At 45.5% G+C, this 17,933-nt stretch overlaps 1 protein-coding gene across 1 annotated transcript in view; it reads right to left on the bottom strand.

The window, feature by feature from the left end:
- Positions 1-17,933, bottom strand: part of Tcf7l1 (transcription factor 7 like 1) — a 206,805-nt gene that overhangs the window by 20,886 nt on the left and 167,986 nt on the right. Inside the window, exon 5 of the mRNA XM_069988914.1 lies at positions 3,042-3,125. Within this exon, the coding sequence (XP_069845015.1) occupies positions 3,042-3,125 (84 nt within the window). The remainder of the gene's footprint in view (positions 1-3,041; positions 3,126-17,933) is intronic.

Raw genomic sequence — 17,933 nt, 5'->3', positions numbered from 1 at the left:
GTCTAATCTTTGATGACTCCTAAAAACCTTCCAGCTTTACACCTCTACCTTAGAGGGAAACTTGCCTCCCGTATACTGGACTGTCTTCATCTCCTTCCTGTGCTTTGCTTCCAATTTGTGATTTACAAATTTCAGCAGTGAATCTCAACTTGGCTGCCCCCTTAGAATCCTCCGGAGAGCCCCACCCCAGACCAATTAAATCTTATCCTTGGGGGATTAGATGTTAAATTGTATGGCCTCATTATCTCTATTACCTTTGCAGTCTGTCCATTTGTTCTGGCACCTAATTTGGGCTCTCAGTTACCTCTTAAGTTTTGCTAATTAAACAGGATTTTAATTGTTCATTCCCTTTCTAATTTCTTAATAATAGCAATGGCAGCCACAGCGATGGTGTTGGGATGGGAGAAGTGAGTTACTTTGTGCTAGGTACAATGCTACACTAATTACAACATATCAGCTCATTTCTGCACAAGCCTATGACGTCAACCTTCCTCTAATCCCCATTTAATAGATGAGGAAACTGAGGACAATATAGATGAGGTCATTTCCCTGAAGCCTTACAAAGAGAAGGAAGTAGAATCTCGGTTTCAAACTTGCTGCATTTTATAACCTCCGACACAAACACCCTCCTCTTCAGGCATCGCAGATCTTCAGCCTACATGTATAGTCCTGGCAAGAGTTGGAATGAACTGCTCGACTCTAAAATGGAAAATAGAGGTCTTCTCCCAATCGGAACAATCTCACATTCACATTTTTTGTCCTCCCTATCCCACACCTCCAAGTGTCACTTAAGTTTTGAAGTCTGTTTCTGCTTTGCCATATAGAATAAATCATATGAGAATATGTAATTTCCCAGAAAATTGTCCATTTTGCTACGTATAATGCAATGTGTATCAACAGTTCATACTTGTCTGCTCTCAAAGTGAGACACCTCTGGCCCTGCCACAGTGCTGTATTATTACTTGCAGATCACACATCTATGGATGTTTGGCAGTTTCAAGTGGGACCACAGAACCTTCTTGAGAGTTTAGGAACTTCACATACTTTTCTGTCACACCAAGAAAGTAACTGACAAGGAGCAGGTCTGAGGAAAAGAGTCTAGAAAGAAAACAAAAGCTTAGAAAAGACGAGGATGGAAACTGTATGTTTATAGTGTATCTCAGAGCCAGCCACAGAAGCAGAGAGTAGTGAATATTGTCAGACGTCACTTGTGTTGACTGAGCATAGTTATTGAATGGCAGTTAGAGAACTGAGCTCGGACTGTCACTGCAAGGACGTGTGAGACTCTGGGTAGTAGATTTTAGAAGAGAAGTAGGGAGGTGTTCACAGGATGAAGGCTGGAAACAGGCTTCTCAGACATGGAATGCTTTGTGCTACAGGACAGATGAGAAATTTAGAGTTAGGGATAAGTTTTTAAAGGGAAATCACATTCTCTAAAAGCAGCCAGGGGAAAAAATAAAAGACAGTTTGTAAATAGAGATGGGACAGCAGGCTAGGCCCTAACATATTTAGTTCTGCTCCTGGGACTAGGGAATGGCATAAGACAGGTAAGGGGGAGCAGGGATGGGAGAAAGTTAGAGAAAGGTGGCTGGCTGCAAGGGGACAAGCCAGGTTTGTGGTGATGTAGATGCCCAATGGATATCTTCCACGGTAGCTGACTCCGACCACTAGAGGGCACCTGTAACTTGTACCTGTCAGGACACTGGGAACTAGCGCCATGCTTGTTAGCATGCTTGTCCAATGCCCATGCCCTCCTGACCAGCCACAGAATGTGCCGCCAGAAGTTTGCCTGTCCTGTGGCACCCTTTTCTAGATGGCTAATCTGACCACCCACTCCTTTTACCCAGCCATCCCTGCCTGCCTGCCTTCCTGGAGGTTGACTATCACAGTCATCTGAGAGCTGCACTTGACATCCATCGTGTTGCAAACCATCTCTCTGCCAATGGAAGCTGACCCGATGGTGGCTGGAAATGATAAACGCTCCACTGCACCACTATTTATATTCTACGTTAGATCCTCTGTCCCCTCAACTGGACTCTAAGCTTTTAGTGAGCAAGAGTATCAGAATATCTTAAGATGTCCTGAGAGGAAATAATAGGTCTGGGATTTGCTTTAAAATACAATGTGGTGCGAGGGGGGGAGTGTGGGTGAAGGAAAACAGGGCTCATTATGTAATGTGCTCTACTTTATAGATCCTTGAATATTTCCGTAATAAAGTTGCAACAATCTTTTTGCTGGCAATGAAGAAGTCTGAGTTTTCCTTGTCTATAAAGCAAGACAGGTTGAGGCAGCTGTGGGTCCTCTAACTGCACCCTCTTTTGAGTCACTGCGCAGAGAATGAACACTGGAAAGCTTTGTGAGGTGAGTGGGTAAGTAGAGGGCAGGCACTGATTTAAACCTCCACAGTTCAGAAAAATGGAATGTAAGGCTAAGTTTCAAGGACTGGTCTCATCTCCTTTGGATTCCAGTCCTCTGCAAGTCCTGAGGAGGTGAGAAAACCCACTCAGATCTTCTTGTGCCTGCCTCCCCAGAGCCCCAGGTCCTTCATTTGCAGGCCACTATGGTCAGTGGGTTTGGCAAAAGAGGCCCTGGACTTTTTGCTGGCACATGTTTTAATAGATTCTTCCCTCTAACAGCTGGTTTAGGGAAGTCTCTTCAACTGTGGCCTGGCAGCCAAGAGACAAAAGAGTAGTTGATTCTGAATGAGCTCTAATATGATGGAAAAGACCTTGTGCCTGTGTGAACTGGGGCACAGGATCCAGAGGTCAGGTACAAAGGACTTGTATAAAGGACAGGTATAAAGGACCAAGGTTAATGGTCAGGATCATATGTTTCTAATCAAGTGTGTGTGTGTGCCTTTGGCTGAGAGGCAAGAGGTGTACATGTGTGTGCAGAGTATGTAAGACACAATGTCACTGCTAACTGATTGTTCTCGCATACTAGAGGAGCACTGGCAGACCCCAGCAGCTAGTGGAAAGTGGAGAGGAGGCAGAAGTAGGGACAAGCCAGCTAGAAGGATGATGTAGTTGAAACAGACTTACCAAGTGTGCTGGAGATGGTGACCTCGTGTCTTTGACTGTGGCACTGGAGGGGACATCAAGGAGGGGCCATTTCATCTGCAGGTACTGCACAGGGACAGAAAACACAAAGCAATGGGTGAGATGCAGCCTCACAGGATCCAAAGTGAGCAGAGAAAAGCTCTGTAGTGAAGTCATGGGTGTCACAGGGAGGCGTGCTGTTACAGCCATTACCATTTCCAGCAGGGTCAACTTCAATAACTCTAGCAGCATACAGCACACACATGTAGTTACCCCACAACAAGCATCTCCTCTGTCATTGCTGGGAGGAGAAAACACAACTCAGCGGGACTTTGAAGTGAGGAAGAGAGCTGATTTAGTCCAGCACAAATGGTCAGACCATAAGAACCGATCACTAAGGCTCAAATCCGAGGTTCCCAGATGACAGACCTGTCTTGGTCCATTTCCATCTCCTACAGTATCACACAGTGCTCTCCAAGAAACAATTTCTATAAGACTATATAGAGAACAAAGGAATGAAAACCTTCAGTATGATATATTCATGGGTAATTAATTACCGACCTACTTTCAAGGATGCTGATCTTTATTATGAAGCTTCTCATCCTTCCCCCCCCCCTTTTTCTCCTTCAAGGCTGGGACTTGATCTCAGTATCTGACACTTGCTTTTACTCATTGGCTAGTGTTCTACCACCTGAGCTAAGTCTCCAGCCCTCCCATCTTTGATAATACTGCCTAGCACCCCATCTTCTGTTATGGGTCAGTGCAAAAACCTACTCCAGGGGCTGGGAAGGTGGCTCAGTGGTAGAGCGCTTGCCTTGCATGCATGAGGCCCTGGGTTTGATTCCTCAGCACCACATAAGCAAAAAGAAAAAAGCCGGAAGTGGCGCTGTGGCTCTAGTGGTAGAGCGCTAGCTTTGAGCTGAAGAGCTGAGGGACAGCGCCCAGGCCAGAGTTCAGGCCCCACGACTGGACCAAAAAAAAAAAAAAAACCTACTCCAATGGCAGATCTCTTCTGCACTCACCAATGCATGAACACGCACACATTAATGGAAAAAATCTTGAGGTCTTGGCAAGAGTGTGGACACTTTAGGAGCCTGGGAAGGGCCCACCTGGGCTGAGTCCAGCATCCATGGGATCAGGTCTCACTCAGCCAAGGTGGGCCGAGTGATATAGGACAAGAGACGTACTACTTGCAGTCTATTGTCAACAGGAAGGCAAGCTGTTATTACTGCCTTTACTAGTTGTTAGAAGGAGCAGAGGGCAATGCCAGGTATGGAACACAGTACCTGGCATGTGGGAGACTTTTGATAAATGGCAGCTATTGTGTCCATAAGCAAACCATTAGTCTTTGCCAGGAGCCAAAACACACATGTTGTCCCAGTGGCAACACTGATGGGGTGCTTCTGGGCAGCCGACCAGCAAGGCAAGCTTCTCTGTGGAAACTTCTTGAGACTACTTTGAGAACTAGAGTGCTATAAAAAATGACAGCTCCAGCCAGGCGCCGGGCGCTGGTGGCTCACGCCTGTAATCCTAGCTACTCAGGAGGCTGAGATCTGAGGATCGTGGTTCAAAGCCAGCCCGGGCAGGAGAGACCGTGAGACTCCTATCTCCAATAAACCACCAGAAAACCGGAAGTGGCGCTGTAGCTCAAGTGGTAGAGCGCTCACCCTGAGCTGAAGAGCTGAGGGACAGCACCCAGGCCCAGAGTTCAAGTCCCACAACCGACAAAAAAAAAAAAAAAAAAAAAAAGAAAGAAAGAAAAAAAAAGAAAATGACAGCTCCAGGAAGTTTCAGAGGGATACAGAATGAAGACCCTGCCGGGCGCTGGTAGCTCACGCCTGTAATCCTAGCTACTCAGGAGGCTGAGATCTGAGGATCGTGGTTCAAAGCCAGCCCGGGCAGGAGAGACCGTGAGACTCCTATCTCCAATAAACCACCAGAAAACCGAAAGTGGTGCTGTAGCTCAAGTGGTAGAGCTCTCGCCTTGAGCTGAAGAGCTGAGGGACAACGCCCAGGCCCAGAGTTCAAGCCCCAGAGTTCAAGACCCTGACTCTTTACTTGCTTTGTTAATTCAATTTCAGGGAAGAAATTTAAAAAATCATAGCAGAGCACCAGTGGCTCATGTCTATCTATTATAGCTACTCAGGAGGCTGAGATCTGAAGATCTCAGTTTGAAGCCAGCCCAGGCAGACTAATCCAGGAGACTCCTATCTCTTATCAAATAACCAACAAAAAAACAGAAGTGGCGGTGTGGCTCAAGTGGTAGAGCACCAGATGTGAGGCAGCCTGTATGTTGAGCTTCTTTATAACAGGATCTTTATGCATACCACCAGACCGCAGTATTTCCTTTGCTCAGATGGGTTTTCCCCTTCTTTGACTATCTGGCCCACCAGAGGCTATATGGATATGCAGATATCAATGTTCTTCTGTAGAGATTCTGCAGATGGCTAGAACTTATATGTGGGCACCAAACATGAAGAAGAGAGGAGAGGAACATTTGGCCTGTGGGGCATAAAAGGCACTTGAAATCATCTAGTATGTGATAGGACAGACATATATGCTTTTCAGTGACCGTTCCTCAGCCTGCGTGCCTATGTTGCCAATTCTGTATAGCCTGAAAATGATGGTATTATTATCCAAATGGTCGTTAGAAAAAAAGGTTTCCCCACTGAATTCTAGAACAACTGGAACATTTGTTTAAAACACTGCAGTATAAGATGGATGCTGGTGGCTCATGTCTGTAATCCTAGTTACTCAGGAGGCTGAGATCTGAGGATCACAGTTCAAAGCCAGCTGGGGGAAGGAAAGTCTGTGAGACTTTTATCTCCAATAAACCACCAGAAAACTGGAAGTGGTACTGTGGCTCAAGTGGTAGAGTGCTTGCCTTGAGCTGAAGAGCTGAGGGTCAGTTCCCAGGTCCAGAGTTCAAGCCCCACGACCACAGAAAAACAAAGCAAAACATAACAAAACACTGCACTAGGGGCTGGGAAGGTGGCTCAGTGGTAGAGTGCTTGCATGCATGAGGCCCTGGGTTCAAGTCCTCAGCACCACATAAACAGAAAAAGCTGGAAGTGGTGCTGTGGCTCAAGTGGTAGAGTGCTAGCCTTGAGCTGAAGAAGTGAGGGACAGCACCCAGACCCAGAGTTTAAGCCCCAGGACTGGTAAAAGTTTTTTGTTTTTTGGGTTTTTTGGTTAGTTCTGGAGCTTGAACTCTGGGCTTGGGTGTGGTCCCTGTGCTCTTCAGCTCAAAGCTAGGGCTCCACCATTTGAGCCATAGCACCACTTCCAGTTTTCTGGTGGTTAATTGGAGACAAGAATCTCATGGGACTTTCCTGCCCAGGCTGGCTTTGAACCATGATCCTTAGATCTCAGCCTCCTGAGTAACCAGGATTACAGGTGTGAGCTACCGGCTCCCATCTAAAAGTAAAAGATTTTAAAGCAAGATGCGATGGACTGCAACTGAGCCCCTGAATGGCAACTCCAAGTCCTAAGAAATTCCCAAGATCATGAATCAGGGCAACAGGAGCCATGACGTTCTTTGTCACTTGGGTACCAGGAACTCGGAGGTAGTTGGGCAGTTCTGAGTTCTCAGGTCAGGCCTAGTCCAACATGCAGTGGAAATCAAGCTTTTCTTGGCAGTAATTTCTCAGGTGAGGCCAGCCCCGTGATCACCCTGGGGGTAATCACTGATGGGTGGAGTGTGTCTCCGGGGAGTAAATGGCACGTGGCTGAACATAGATGCTTTGCTTGATAATAGAATGTGAGTAAATTAAAAGTGTTGTTTTCTCCTAGCTTCATCTGGGCTCTATTCAACTGGTAACTTAAGGCTCAGCTCCTGACCAGGATATCATGGCTGGTCCAATGAGGATTTGTACATAGCACCATCCAACTGCCTCTCTTCTGGGATGCCCACTTTACTAATAAAAGTCTAAGGCTGGGCACCGGTGGCTCACGCCTGTAATCCTACTTACTCAGAAGGCTGAGATCTGAGGATCATGGTTCAAAGCCAGCTCGGGCAGGGAAGTCCACGAAACTCTTATCTCCAATAAACCACCAGAAAGCTGGAAGTGGCGCTGTGGCTTAAGTGGTAGTGTGTTTGCCTTGAGCTGAAGAGCTCAGGGACAGTACCCAGGCCCAGAGTTCAAGCCCCACAACCAACAAAAACAACAACTCTGGCCATAGCTATGTGTCATCACTGCAACTGATAGGAATGCTACAGTAGTAGCTACCACTTGTGGAGAGTTTAGAGTCACACCTCCAGCGTTTTGTTTTTATGATGGTTAATTGGAAACAAGAATCTCAGACTTTTTTTTTTTTTTTGCCTAGGCTGGTTTAAACTGCAATCCTCAGAGCTGGGCGCTGGTGGCTCACGCCTGTAATCCTAGCTACTCAGGAGGCTGAGATCTGAGGATCTCGGTTCAAAGCCAGCCCGGGCAGGAGAGACCATGAGACTCCTATCTCCAATAAACCACCATAAAACTGGAAGTGGCACTGTAGCTCAAGTGGTAGAGCGCTCGCCTTGAGCTGAAGAGCTGAGGGACAGCGCCCAGGCCCAGAGTTCAAGCCCCACGAATGACAAAAAAACAACAACAACAACAACAAAAAAACCCCTGCAATCCTCAGATTTCAGCTTCCTAAGGAGTTAGGATAACTGGTGGAGGCATTGGCCAAAGGACTCTTCTGATATTCAGAAATAGAAGAAAACCAAACCATAATGGCAGGTGTAAGCATTGTTGATGGACATTTGCTATTTAATATGCCATCATGCCTTGTTAGTACAAGACAAGACAAATATGTAGGTTCCCAATCAGAATGAATCTGGGAGATATTTTTTTCTCTTGGGGGAGGAGAGACTGGGTTTCTCCTATTGTGATTCACAGTTAAGTGGAATAAGGCTGTGGTTTAGAGCATGTCTTTACCTTGTTAAGAAAGGATGACTATGATTCTATTCTTATTTTCACATTGTTTTCACTGGAATGGTTGTTGAATTCTCTCAGTACACCAAAATGGTCATGTGGTTTCTCTTGTTAGACTCATTCATGAGATGGATGCACAGTAATGGATTTTTATACTAGAGCACTCTTGCATTCCACAAGAGAACCCTTTTAGATTGTGTGGTTTTTTTTCTTAAGCTATATTGTGGAAGGCCAGTCAGAATGCTTTAATTTTTTAATCTTTTAGTGCTAGTACTAGGGCTTGAACTCAGGGCCTGGACTGGTGCCCTTGAGCTTCTCCCCTGTACCCCTTTAAGGCTAGTATTCTACCACTTGTGCCATAGCTCCACTTGTGGCTTTCTGGTTAGGAGAGTCCCACACACTATACTGCCTGGGCTGGCTTTGAATTGAGATCCTCAGATCTCAGCCTCCTGAGTAGCTAGGATTATAGGTGTGAGCCACCAGTGCCCAGAGCTTAAAAAATTTTAGTTCTGCAATCCTAGATAAGGGTGCACAAGCCTTTGCTGTTGTGTATTGAGTGTTGCTATCAATGTCATCCTCTGCTCCTTTTTCCTAATGTTCTGGGTCACTTTCAGCTCTTGGGCTCCTTGCTGAATAAACTGAGCACTTGGCCAGGTGGGCTGGTTCCACTTGACTCAGGCAGGCTTGGGAAAGGGTGCCTCTGAGGGACGCTGTCAGGAGAGAGTAGAGCCCTCTTTCCTGCAAGGAGCCAGAGAATCGTCCTACACGATCCCTGCTCCGCTTGGAAACTGAACAGCAGATTAATTGCAGCTGTGCCCTGGAATTTCCCCAACACACAAATCTTCATGATGTAAAACAGCTGGGAGGAAATCCCAGCATGCCCTGTACAGAGGCAGAACTGCCAATGAGCTATGGAGATTAACCCTTTGGCTCCCAGAAGGTAGACAGAGCCCCTTGCTCCAGCCAGACGAGCGTGAGCTCCGGGTAGACATTGTTTCAGAGAAAACTCTAGAAGCAGGGCCTGAGCATGGGAAAACAACAACAACAAAAAGGGACATACTTACAGTGGGAAGCATGGACACAAGTGATCTCCTAGTGAGAAAACCCCAGCCCCAACCTCCTGCCACAAGTCCTGGAGAGAAAGACATCTTTCCCCAGATTTCCAGTTTCTGTGCTTTAGTAGCAGAAAATGTATGTCCTCATTTTAGGTGGCCAGTCTTTCTTGCCTGTCTGGTCCCCAGTGGTAAATGGGGAGATCTAAACGTTGGAGATCTAAAGCCAGTGCCCCCTCAAGCAAAGAAGCAAAAGAGTTTCTCAAACTTCCCTCTAAGGGAAAAGGATCCAAACTCAAACCCCACAGGCAGATGGTTGTTACCACAGTGCCACGGCACTGAGCTCTCAAAATGCTCTCCTCTTCCTTTTAAAGGCAATTGTTAATGTAAAGAATTATATTACAGGGGCTGGGAAGGTGGCTCAGTGGTAGAGTGCTTGCCTTGCATGCATGAGGCCCTGGGTTGATTCCTCAGCACCACATAAGCAAAAAGAATAAAAGCCGGAAGTAGCTCAAGTGGTAGAGCGCTAGCCTTGAGCTGAAGAACTGAGGGACAGTGCCCAGGCCCAGAGTTTAGGCCCCATGTCCGGACCAAAAAAAAAAAGAATTATGTTACAGGTCTGGGAATGTGCCTTAGTGGTAGAGTGCTTGCCTAGCATGCATGAAGCCCTGGGTTCGATTCCTCTGTACCACATAAACAGAAAAAGCCAGAAGTGGTGGTTGTGGCTCTAGTGGCAGAATGCTAGCCTTGAACAAAAGCTCAGGGAGAGTGCCCAGGCCCTGAGTTCAAGCCCCAGGAATGGTGCATAAAAAAATAAAAAATAAATATATTACAGGCTGTGTAGACATAGCCTGTAGTCCTAGTTACTCAGGAGGGTGAGATCTGAGGATGAAGTTCAAAGTCAGCCTGGGGATGATAAACCTGAGAGCCTCTTATCTCCCTCCAGTCAACCATCAAAAAGCTGGAAGTGAAGCTATAGTGGTAGAACTTTAGTCTTGAGTGAAAAAGCTAAGGGACAGCACTCAGGTCCCAAGTTCAAGTCCCAATACCAGCAGAAATAATTGTATTACAAATGAAAAATGTGTTTGTGTGGTGGTGGTAGTGGGGGGGGGAGTGTAGTTGTGGAGGTGGGAGGGAAGGGATGGTAGGGGAAAAACAAAGGAGGAGGCAACAATACTTGCTAAGAAATGTACTCATTACTTTGCTCATGTAACTGTAGCCCTTTTGTACAGTATTTTCACAACAAAAAACTTATTTTTAAAAAAAGATAGAAAAACAACAAATAAAAAATGTGAAGAAACAATCACTATCTCCTCATGCCTCACACTACCACACTTGAGGCACCAAGAGCTTCCTCCCACAGCCAGGGCTTCCCAGCTCCAGCAGGAGTTCAGCTTCCTGAAAACCAACCAACCAGATCCTTCCTGCTTAAAATTCATCTCATGGTGGTTTCTGTGGTCAAGGGATAAGCTCCACACTCCCCAGTAATCCAGTGTCACACCATCCTTAACCTCTGCCCCTCTGTGTTCCCCCAAACCAGCTGTATTCACTCCATGCCAGCCTCAAATGTGCCAAATGGCTCTGCTGCTCCCTGGCCGGCTATCTCTTTTACTCTTGGGACACTAAAATCCAGAACCAAGGTCACTTTCTCTGATAGTCACTTGCCCCTTTCTCCCACTTGGGCCTGACGTGTCCCTTGGCACTTGCATGCTTTACCTTGTCCCATGAGCTGAGCCCCAGGTTGCATCTCTTGTGCCCATGAGCAAGGCAGTCCATCTCACTTTTTCCTTTCTGTGGCAGTACTGGCGTTTGAATTTAGGGGTTCAAGTTTGCTAGGCTGACACACACACCCAGCTCTTTTTTGCATTATTATTTTTTAAATAGTAGCTTGTTTTTTCCAGGACTGTGATCATCCCTTAGACTGTGATCTTCCTACCTGCTGTTTCCCATGTTGCTGGGATTATAGGCATGAGCCACTCTCCCAGTCTTCTGTTTCTGTTTGGAGCTACTGGTCCTCATCAGTAACTGGTTTTCTCCAGAACTGGCATAGTACAGTCCAGGATATACAGAGGCAGAACACAGGCCATGGTGCTCAGATCTGCCAGATCCTAGAGGCCTGTTTAAGATCCTTCATCTGAACTGCAACCCCTCTGTACATCACCTTTATAACAAAAATAAAAATTTTAAAAATTTTAAAAAAGATACTTTATCTTCTGAGGAAATGGACACAAATTGCTCTAAGCCTGAAAAATGCAACTACTATGAACAATCACCTCAGTAGCATGGATACAGAAATGCTTCCCCAAGTGGGAAAAAGTACTTATTTTTCAGAAGCCACTGAAGAAGACCAAGTCTCAGTCTTAGGAACCTAGTTACCAAACAAACAGATGAAGCAAAAAGCTCTAGGGGCAAAAGGTCAGGCTTCCACTCTGGTCCCTTAGTTTCTTTTCTGAAGTGAGTAGTTTGAGCATTCGCAGAAATTGAACAAATGGCAACAAATCCAAATAGAATCTGTTTGTTTTACCTGAGGATGGATGGGTGTGACCTTCTTGAAGTTTGTTGACAGCTAAGTTCTTGCAAATAAATCCCATTTATAAGCCTGTAATGCTCTACCATAAACTACTTTTGAACTTAATATGAGAGATATACTTTTATGTGGCAGTTATTTAAAACCACACTTTTGTAGCATTTTAAAGCCAAACAAAGTCACTTTTCCCACTCCTACTTGTCACAGAATTTAGTCAACAAATATGTTTAAGCTCCACCCACAGCATATCTTCACAGACAAGTTACAAAAATATGTCATGACTGAATAGTAAACTTTAAAAAAAAAGTGGATTGGCAAAGTTTCAGATTCCTCATAAATACTTATTACCCTTACATCTTCCATCTTGTTCCAAATCACTTCACTATATTCTCTTCTCCCATTCTAGAGGAACTGGCAGTATTTTTGGGGGGTTAGTCATGGGGCTTGAATGCAGGGCCTAGGCACTATCCCTGAGCTCTTTTGCTGAAGGTTAATACTGTACCATTTTGAGCCACAGATCCACTTCGAAGGTTTTCTGGTAGTTAATTGGAGATTGTCCCATGGACTTTCCTGCTCTGGCTGGCATTAAACTGTGATCCTTAGATCTCAGTCTCCTGAGTAGCTAGGATTACAGGTGTGAGCCACCAGTGCCTGGCAGAACTGGCAGTTTTGCCACTTAACCAAATGTTTGTTTTAGAAAGTATGCTATCCCTCAAGTCCAATTTTTAGTGGTAAAAGAGCAGAGTACAGGAGGCAAGAGACCAGGGGTCAAGGCCCTTCCTAACCTCTCTGGACTTAAATCATCTCACCTTTATAATAGGGTATTTTACCTCATCAATCTAAAGGTAGGATCTGGACCAGATGGCTTGCTAGAGAATTAAAAAAAAAAATCAGATGCAGCTGTGGCCTAAAAACCAAGACTGTGTTTTTGAAGTGCTCAGTGAGTTTGTGGTCAGGAATACTGGTTTGGAAAAGGTGAGAAAAGACCTGACCTCTCAGAATGTCTGTTCCTCACCTATAAAGTGAACACCCTTAACCTGCTGGGAATGAACTCATCTGAGTGTGGTCATAATACTTGGGAAGAGAAAACAGACTGCTGGGTATATGCATAACAGACAAACAAAAAAAAAAACCCAAAAACCCCAACAACAATAAAGCTCCACAAGAAGTGAGGATCCTTTCTTTTCCCAGTTTCTCTGGTGACTGAAGTGGGAAGACTGTTTGAGGCCGGGAGTTCAAGCCCAGCCTAGGCAACATGGCCAGGTCCCATCTCTAAAGAAGAAAAAAGGGGGAGAAAAAGAAAAGGGAGAAATAAAGATAATACTAAAAAAGAGAAAAGAAAAATGTGTCTGGGGGAGAATGATGACACTGATCAAGATGCACTGTAGCCACAAACTGACATGTTAAATTGAAGCCCTATTGAGCTCGGCACCAGTTGCTCACACCTAGCTACTCAGGAGGCTGAGATCTGAGGATCGTGGTCCAATGCCAGATGGGGAAAAAAAGTCCCTGTGAAACTCTTATCTCCAATAAACTACTCAGAAAACGCTGTGGCCTGAGTAAAAGAAGCTCATGGATATCAACCCAGGCCCTGAGTTCAAGCCCCAGGACTGACCAAAAAAAAAGAAAAGAAAAGAAAAGAAAAAACGAAACAAAATGAAACCCTTTTGTGTTATAACTACTTCAAGATAATAATAACAATATACTTAAAATGTGTTTACTTGAGCCAACTCCCTGCTAAAAATTTCTTACCAATTGGCTCTCTTAAAAAAAAAATAACACCAAACCCTTTCTTTGTGGCATTTGCTGGTACACATGGTGCAAACATTCTCACTGAGTCTGATTTCAAGGTGCCATGTGAGTCACAGAGGACAAAGTTGGGAAGAGCTGCTAACTGGCCTGGTATCAGCTGTCTGTGGTAGGTATATCCACAGGCCACGCTGCGGGCAGGAGCAGAGGGGGTTTGGGTCTGCCCTCATAGCTCAAGCTGCTAGCTTCATCTGCCAGTGGCTGGAAAGCTGACACATACAGTCTTCAGCTGACATGACCTGAGCTCTCAATGGAGGCTTGTCTTTCTGATAGCTGTAGGGGAAACTCTGTCCCCAGAGCACATGGCCACAATAGTAGCCTGTCTGAGGGGGTCTCTGGAGCCCTGAGCACTTAAAAAAAAAAAAAAAAAAAAGTGAAAGTTCACCTTGTTTTGGGTGAATCTGGATGAGCCAGCCCAGGCAGGAAAGCCCATGAGACTCTTATCTCCAATTAACCACCAGAAAACCGGAAGTGACTGCTGTGGCTCAAAGTGGTAGAGTGCTAGCCTGAATGAGAGAGCTCAGGGACAGCACCCAGGCCTTGAGTTAAAGCCCCATAATCAACAAAAAATAAAAATTAAAAAAAAATCCATCTGTATAAGAGCCATTTTATTGTTCTTAAGCAAGTAGACAGTTCTCTATCTTGTCCTGAAATGAATACCTTCACGGCCTCCTTGAACAGTCACCATTTTGTTTTATTTGAATTGCATTTCTAGCTGTCTGGGGAATGATGAGGTATCAGGTATACACATTTAGGTTTTGAATATCACACAACTTGTTACAATGAACACTGCTATCAGCAAGAGGAGAGAGTTTGCATCCCAGTATCCCAATCCACATAAAGGTCTTGAATGTTTTTAGCTTTGCCAGATTACAGGTTAAAAAAAAGTACGTCAGTAGTTTCAATTTGGGTTTCTCTTGTGTGTGTGTGTGTGTGTGTGTGTGTGTGTGTGTGTGTGTGTGTATGTGTTTTGGCTGGTCATGGGCCTAGGTAATTCATCTCAAGGCTAGCACTCTACCACTTGAGCCACAGCGCCACTTCTGGCTTTTTCTGCTTATGTGGTGCTGAGGAATCGAACCCTGGGCCTCATGCATACAAGGCAAGCACGCTACTACTGAGCCACCTTCCCAGCCCCTCTCTTGTTGTTTAAGTGAGTAAGGCTGGAAATGATCAGATATACTGGTAGCCATTTGAAGGAGAGAAAAGAGCCAGGTGGGGCACATGGAAGTGGGCGGGTTTCTGGTCTGTTGAGGACTGCAATAGGGAGTGAGTGTTCCCTGCAGGTCGAGAAGTGGCATCTTGGAGACCATAGGGGAGGGGTCTTTGTGGCTCTTTGAAAGTGACCAGAGGACTATGCAACCTCTCAATGCACTTGGCCTTCACAGGAGAAGAGGGCAGCTCTGATAAGAGCTGAGGACTCTGTCTGTGGGACCTGTAAGGGGTGAGGAGGAAGATGGGGAGGGAGGCCAAGAAGCCACTGCTGGTGGCAGGGTGAATACTTTTCTCACTCTCCTTCCCGCCCTTCCCAGGATCTGCACAGGCAGCTTCCATTTCCTGTTACAGCTCCTCACTCCTGGCAGCCTGTCTTCAGTCCCAGCTCCTTTACTATCCCTGTCTACCCGCTGTTTCTGTAGACACTGTACTTTCTTTGCAAGGCCATGTCTGGCAGCTCAGGGGAAATATGTTTCCTGCCTGAAGTCTTCTCTTCCCTTCTCCCCTGCAGATGGCTTCAGGTTCTGTGTGCCTTCTAGTGGGCTGGTCTGCACTTAGGGATGAAGTGTTCAGTGAGAAAAGCCAGTTACAGGGTCTGAAGGTACAGCTGCCAAAATGATATCATAGAGCTTTAACATTTCAGGCAATTTGTTTTGTTCTTGCTCTTTTCTTCACTTAGAATTTTTTTATAATAATCATGTATTATTTATTATCAGTAATGCTATTAAAAGTAACCCGAGATTAACATTTTTCATCCTCAGACTTCTTCACTGTGCTTTTAGTTTTCTCAACCAGAAACCTCTCATTGGCCACTAAGTTCTATGGAGTTTATCACCTCTCCCTCTCCCTCTCCCTCTCCCTCCCTCCTTCCTTCCTCCCCAACCCCCCCCCCCCCCCCCCCGTCCGTCCATCTGTCTGTCTCTCTCTCTCCAGGAGGAGGTGGTGGTACTGGGATTCGAACTCAGGGCCTCACACTTGCTAGGCAGGTGGCTCCATCACTTGAGTCATAGGCAGCCTTAGGATTCTAGCCATCTTCGGATGTCCCATCTTGCTGTGGGCCACTCAGCAACTTCCTGCCTGCAGCTGGAGGCTGATACCTTCCTTGGAGGAACTTAGGGGTAGAACCTGGTTTAAAAGGATCAGGTAGTGGGTTGCATTAGCAAGTTTTTTTTTTAATTGTTATTATAAAGGTGATGTAAAGAGGTAGATACAGTTACATAAGTCAGGTACTTTTCTTTTTGGACAGTGTCAGCCCTTCCCTGGTGCATTAGCAAGTTTTCCCTCTTTAGATGGACAAAAAAACCTGTTGTCTGTGTGAAGGAAAAAGGGGTAGGTAGTTGGAAATAAAAGGGTTCTAAATTCACTCTCCTCAGTATTAGCCACTGCCTCTGCCCTTATCCCCATTTCTACCAGTTCATCCTTCATTTACCTTTAGAAATATCTTCCCAAAGCCGGGCACTGGTGGCTCATGCCTGTAATCCTACTACTTAGGAGGCTGAGATCTGAGGAATTCGGTTCAAAGCCAGCCCTGGCAGGAAAGATTGTGAGACTCCTCTCTCCAATAAACCACTAGAAAACCAGAAGTGGCGCTGTGGCTCAAGTGGTAGAGCACTCGCCTTGAGCAGAAGAGCTGAGTGACAGCGCCCAGGCTCAGAGTTCAGGCCCCACACCCAAAAAAAAAAAAACTTCCCAAAATATAAACATATTCAATAGTTTATTTGAAAATAAAGAGGCTGTGCACTTTTGCAAAACCAATCCAGGGATGATGACTTTGTGTAGAGAGCACTCATAAACATTTTATGTGTGTGTGTGCTCAAATACTGGGACTTGAACTCAGAGCCTAGGCACTGTCCATTAGCTTTTTCTCTCAAGGCTGGCACTATAATATTTGAGCCACAGATATACTTCTGGCTTTTTGGTGGGTAATTGGAGATAATAGTCTCATAGACTTTCCTGCCTGGGCTAGCTTCAAACCACTATCCTCAGATTTTGGCCTCCTGAGTAGCTGGATGGCAAGTGTAAGCCGTCAGTGTTCAGCTGAGCACTCAATGTTTAGTAAGTACCAGATATGGAAAGAAGGTGGTTGTTTATGGCATGATATGTCAGATTTTTTTTAATGTACAAAAATAACTCATGCATAAATAACAAGATCCAATCAGGAAGGATTACAGGGGCAGGACTTCCTGTAGAAAGCTAGAAGTTTTCACCTTAGAAGAGGCATCTGAGCTGAGAAATGCAGGCAAGACACTCTGCTGCAGTCATTTTAATTCTTCTTCTTTTTCTATTTTTTTGGTCGGTCATGGGGCCTGAACTCTGGGCCTGGGCACTGTCCCTCAGCTCTTCAACTCAAGGCTAGCGCTCTATCACTTGAGCCACAGTGCCACTTCCAGCTTTTTCTGCTTATGTGGTGCTGAAGAACGCATGCAAGGCAAGCACTTCTACCATTGAGCCACCTTCCCAGCCCTTCATTTTAATTCTTAAAAATATTTTCTCTGGGAAGTGGTGCTGTGGCTCAAGGGGTAGAGTGCTAGTCTTGAGTGAAAGCAGCTCAGGGACAGTGCCCAGGCCCTGAGGTCAAGCCCCAGGACTAGCTGAAAAGAAAAAGAAAGAAAAGAAAGAAGGAAAGAAAGAAAGAAAGAAAGAAAGAAGAAAGAAAGAAAGAAAGAAAGAAAGAAAGAAAGAAAGAAAGAAAGAAAGAAAGAAAGAAAGAAAGAAAGAAAGAAAGAAAGAAAGGAAAGGAAGGAAGGAAGGAAGGGAGGGAGGGAGGGAGGGAGGGAGGGAGGGAGGGAGGGAGGGAAAATGAATTTTTTTCTGATGTGATCATACTGATTCTTGCATATAAAGCAGAAGCAGATTCTCCCTCCCCCCTCTTCCCCCCCCCCCTTTCCCTCATGCTGGTCCTAGGGCTTAAACTCAGGGCTTGGGAGCTTTGTCAAGGCTGGTCCTTATCCAGGGTTTTGGGGGTTAATTGTAGATAAGAGCCTGAGTAGCTAGGATTACAGGTGTGAACCACTGGTGCCTGACACTCTTCTCATTTCAAAAAGAAGGAACTAAGTCAGCATCGTGGTGCACACCTGTAATCCCAGCACTCAAGAGGCTGAAGCAGGAGGACCACACGCTTGAGGCCAACCTGGGCTACATGTGACCCTGTCTCAGAAAACGAAAATGGAAAAAATTTACAAAGGGAAATGGAGCCTTCTGGAAGCTCCTGCATTTAATTATGCCAGTCACCTAAAATAGTTGATACTGGCACAGAATGTAGGGCTTTGGTCTTTGATGGATGACTTCAAGGGCACAAAGACATGAATTTTTCTTTCTAAAGGTTTCACGTAACCTCAGAGCTTTGGAAGAGCAACCGTGGAGCATAGGTGTGTACTTA

The sequence above is a fragment of the Dipodomys merriami genome, unplaced genomic scaffold (assembly GCF_024711535.1).
Source record: "Dipodomys merriami isolate MVZ:Mamm:240054 unplaced genomic scaffold, mDipMer1.0.p SCAF_37, whole genome shotgun sequence".
Lineage (NCBI taxonomy): Eukaryota > Metazoa > Chordata > Mammalia > Rodentia > Heteromyidae > Dipodomys > Dipodomys merriami.
Note: the sequence above shows the minus strand (reverse complement) of the source record. Positions and strands in the feature narration are given on the sequence as shown.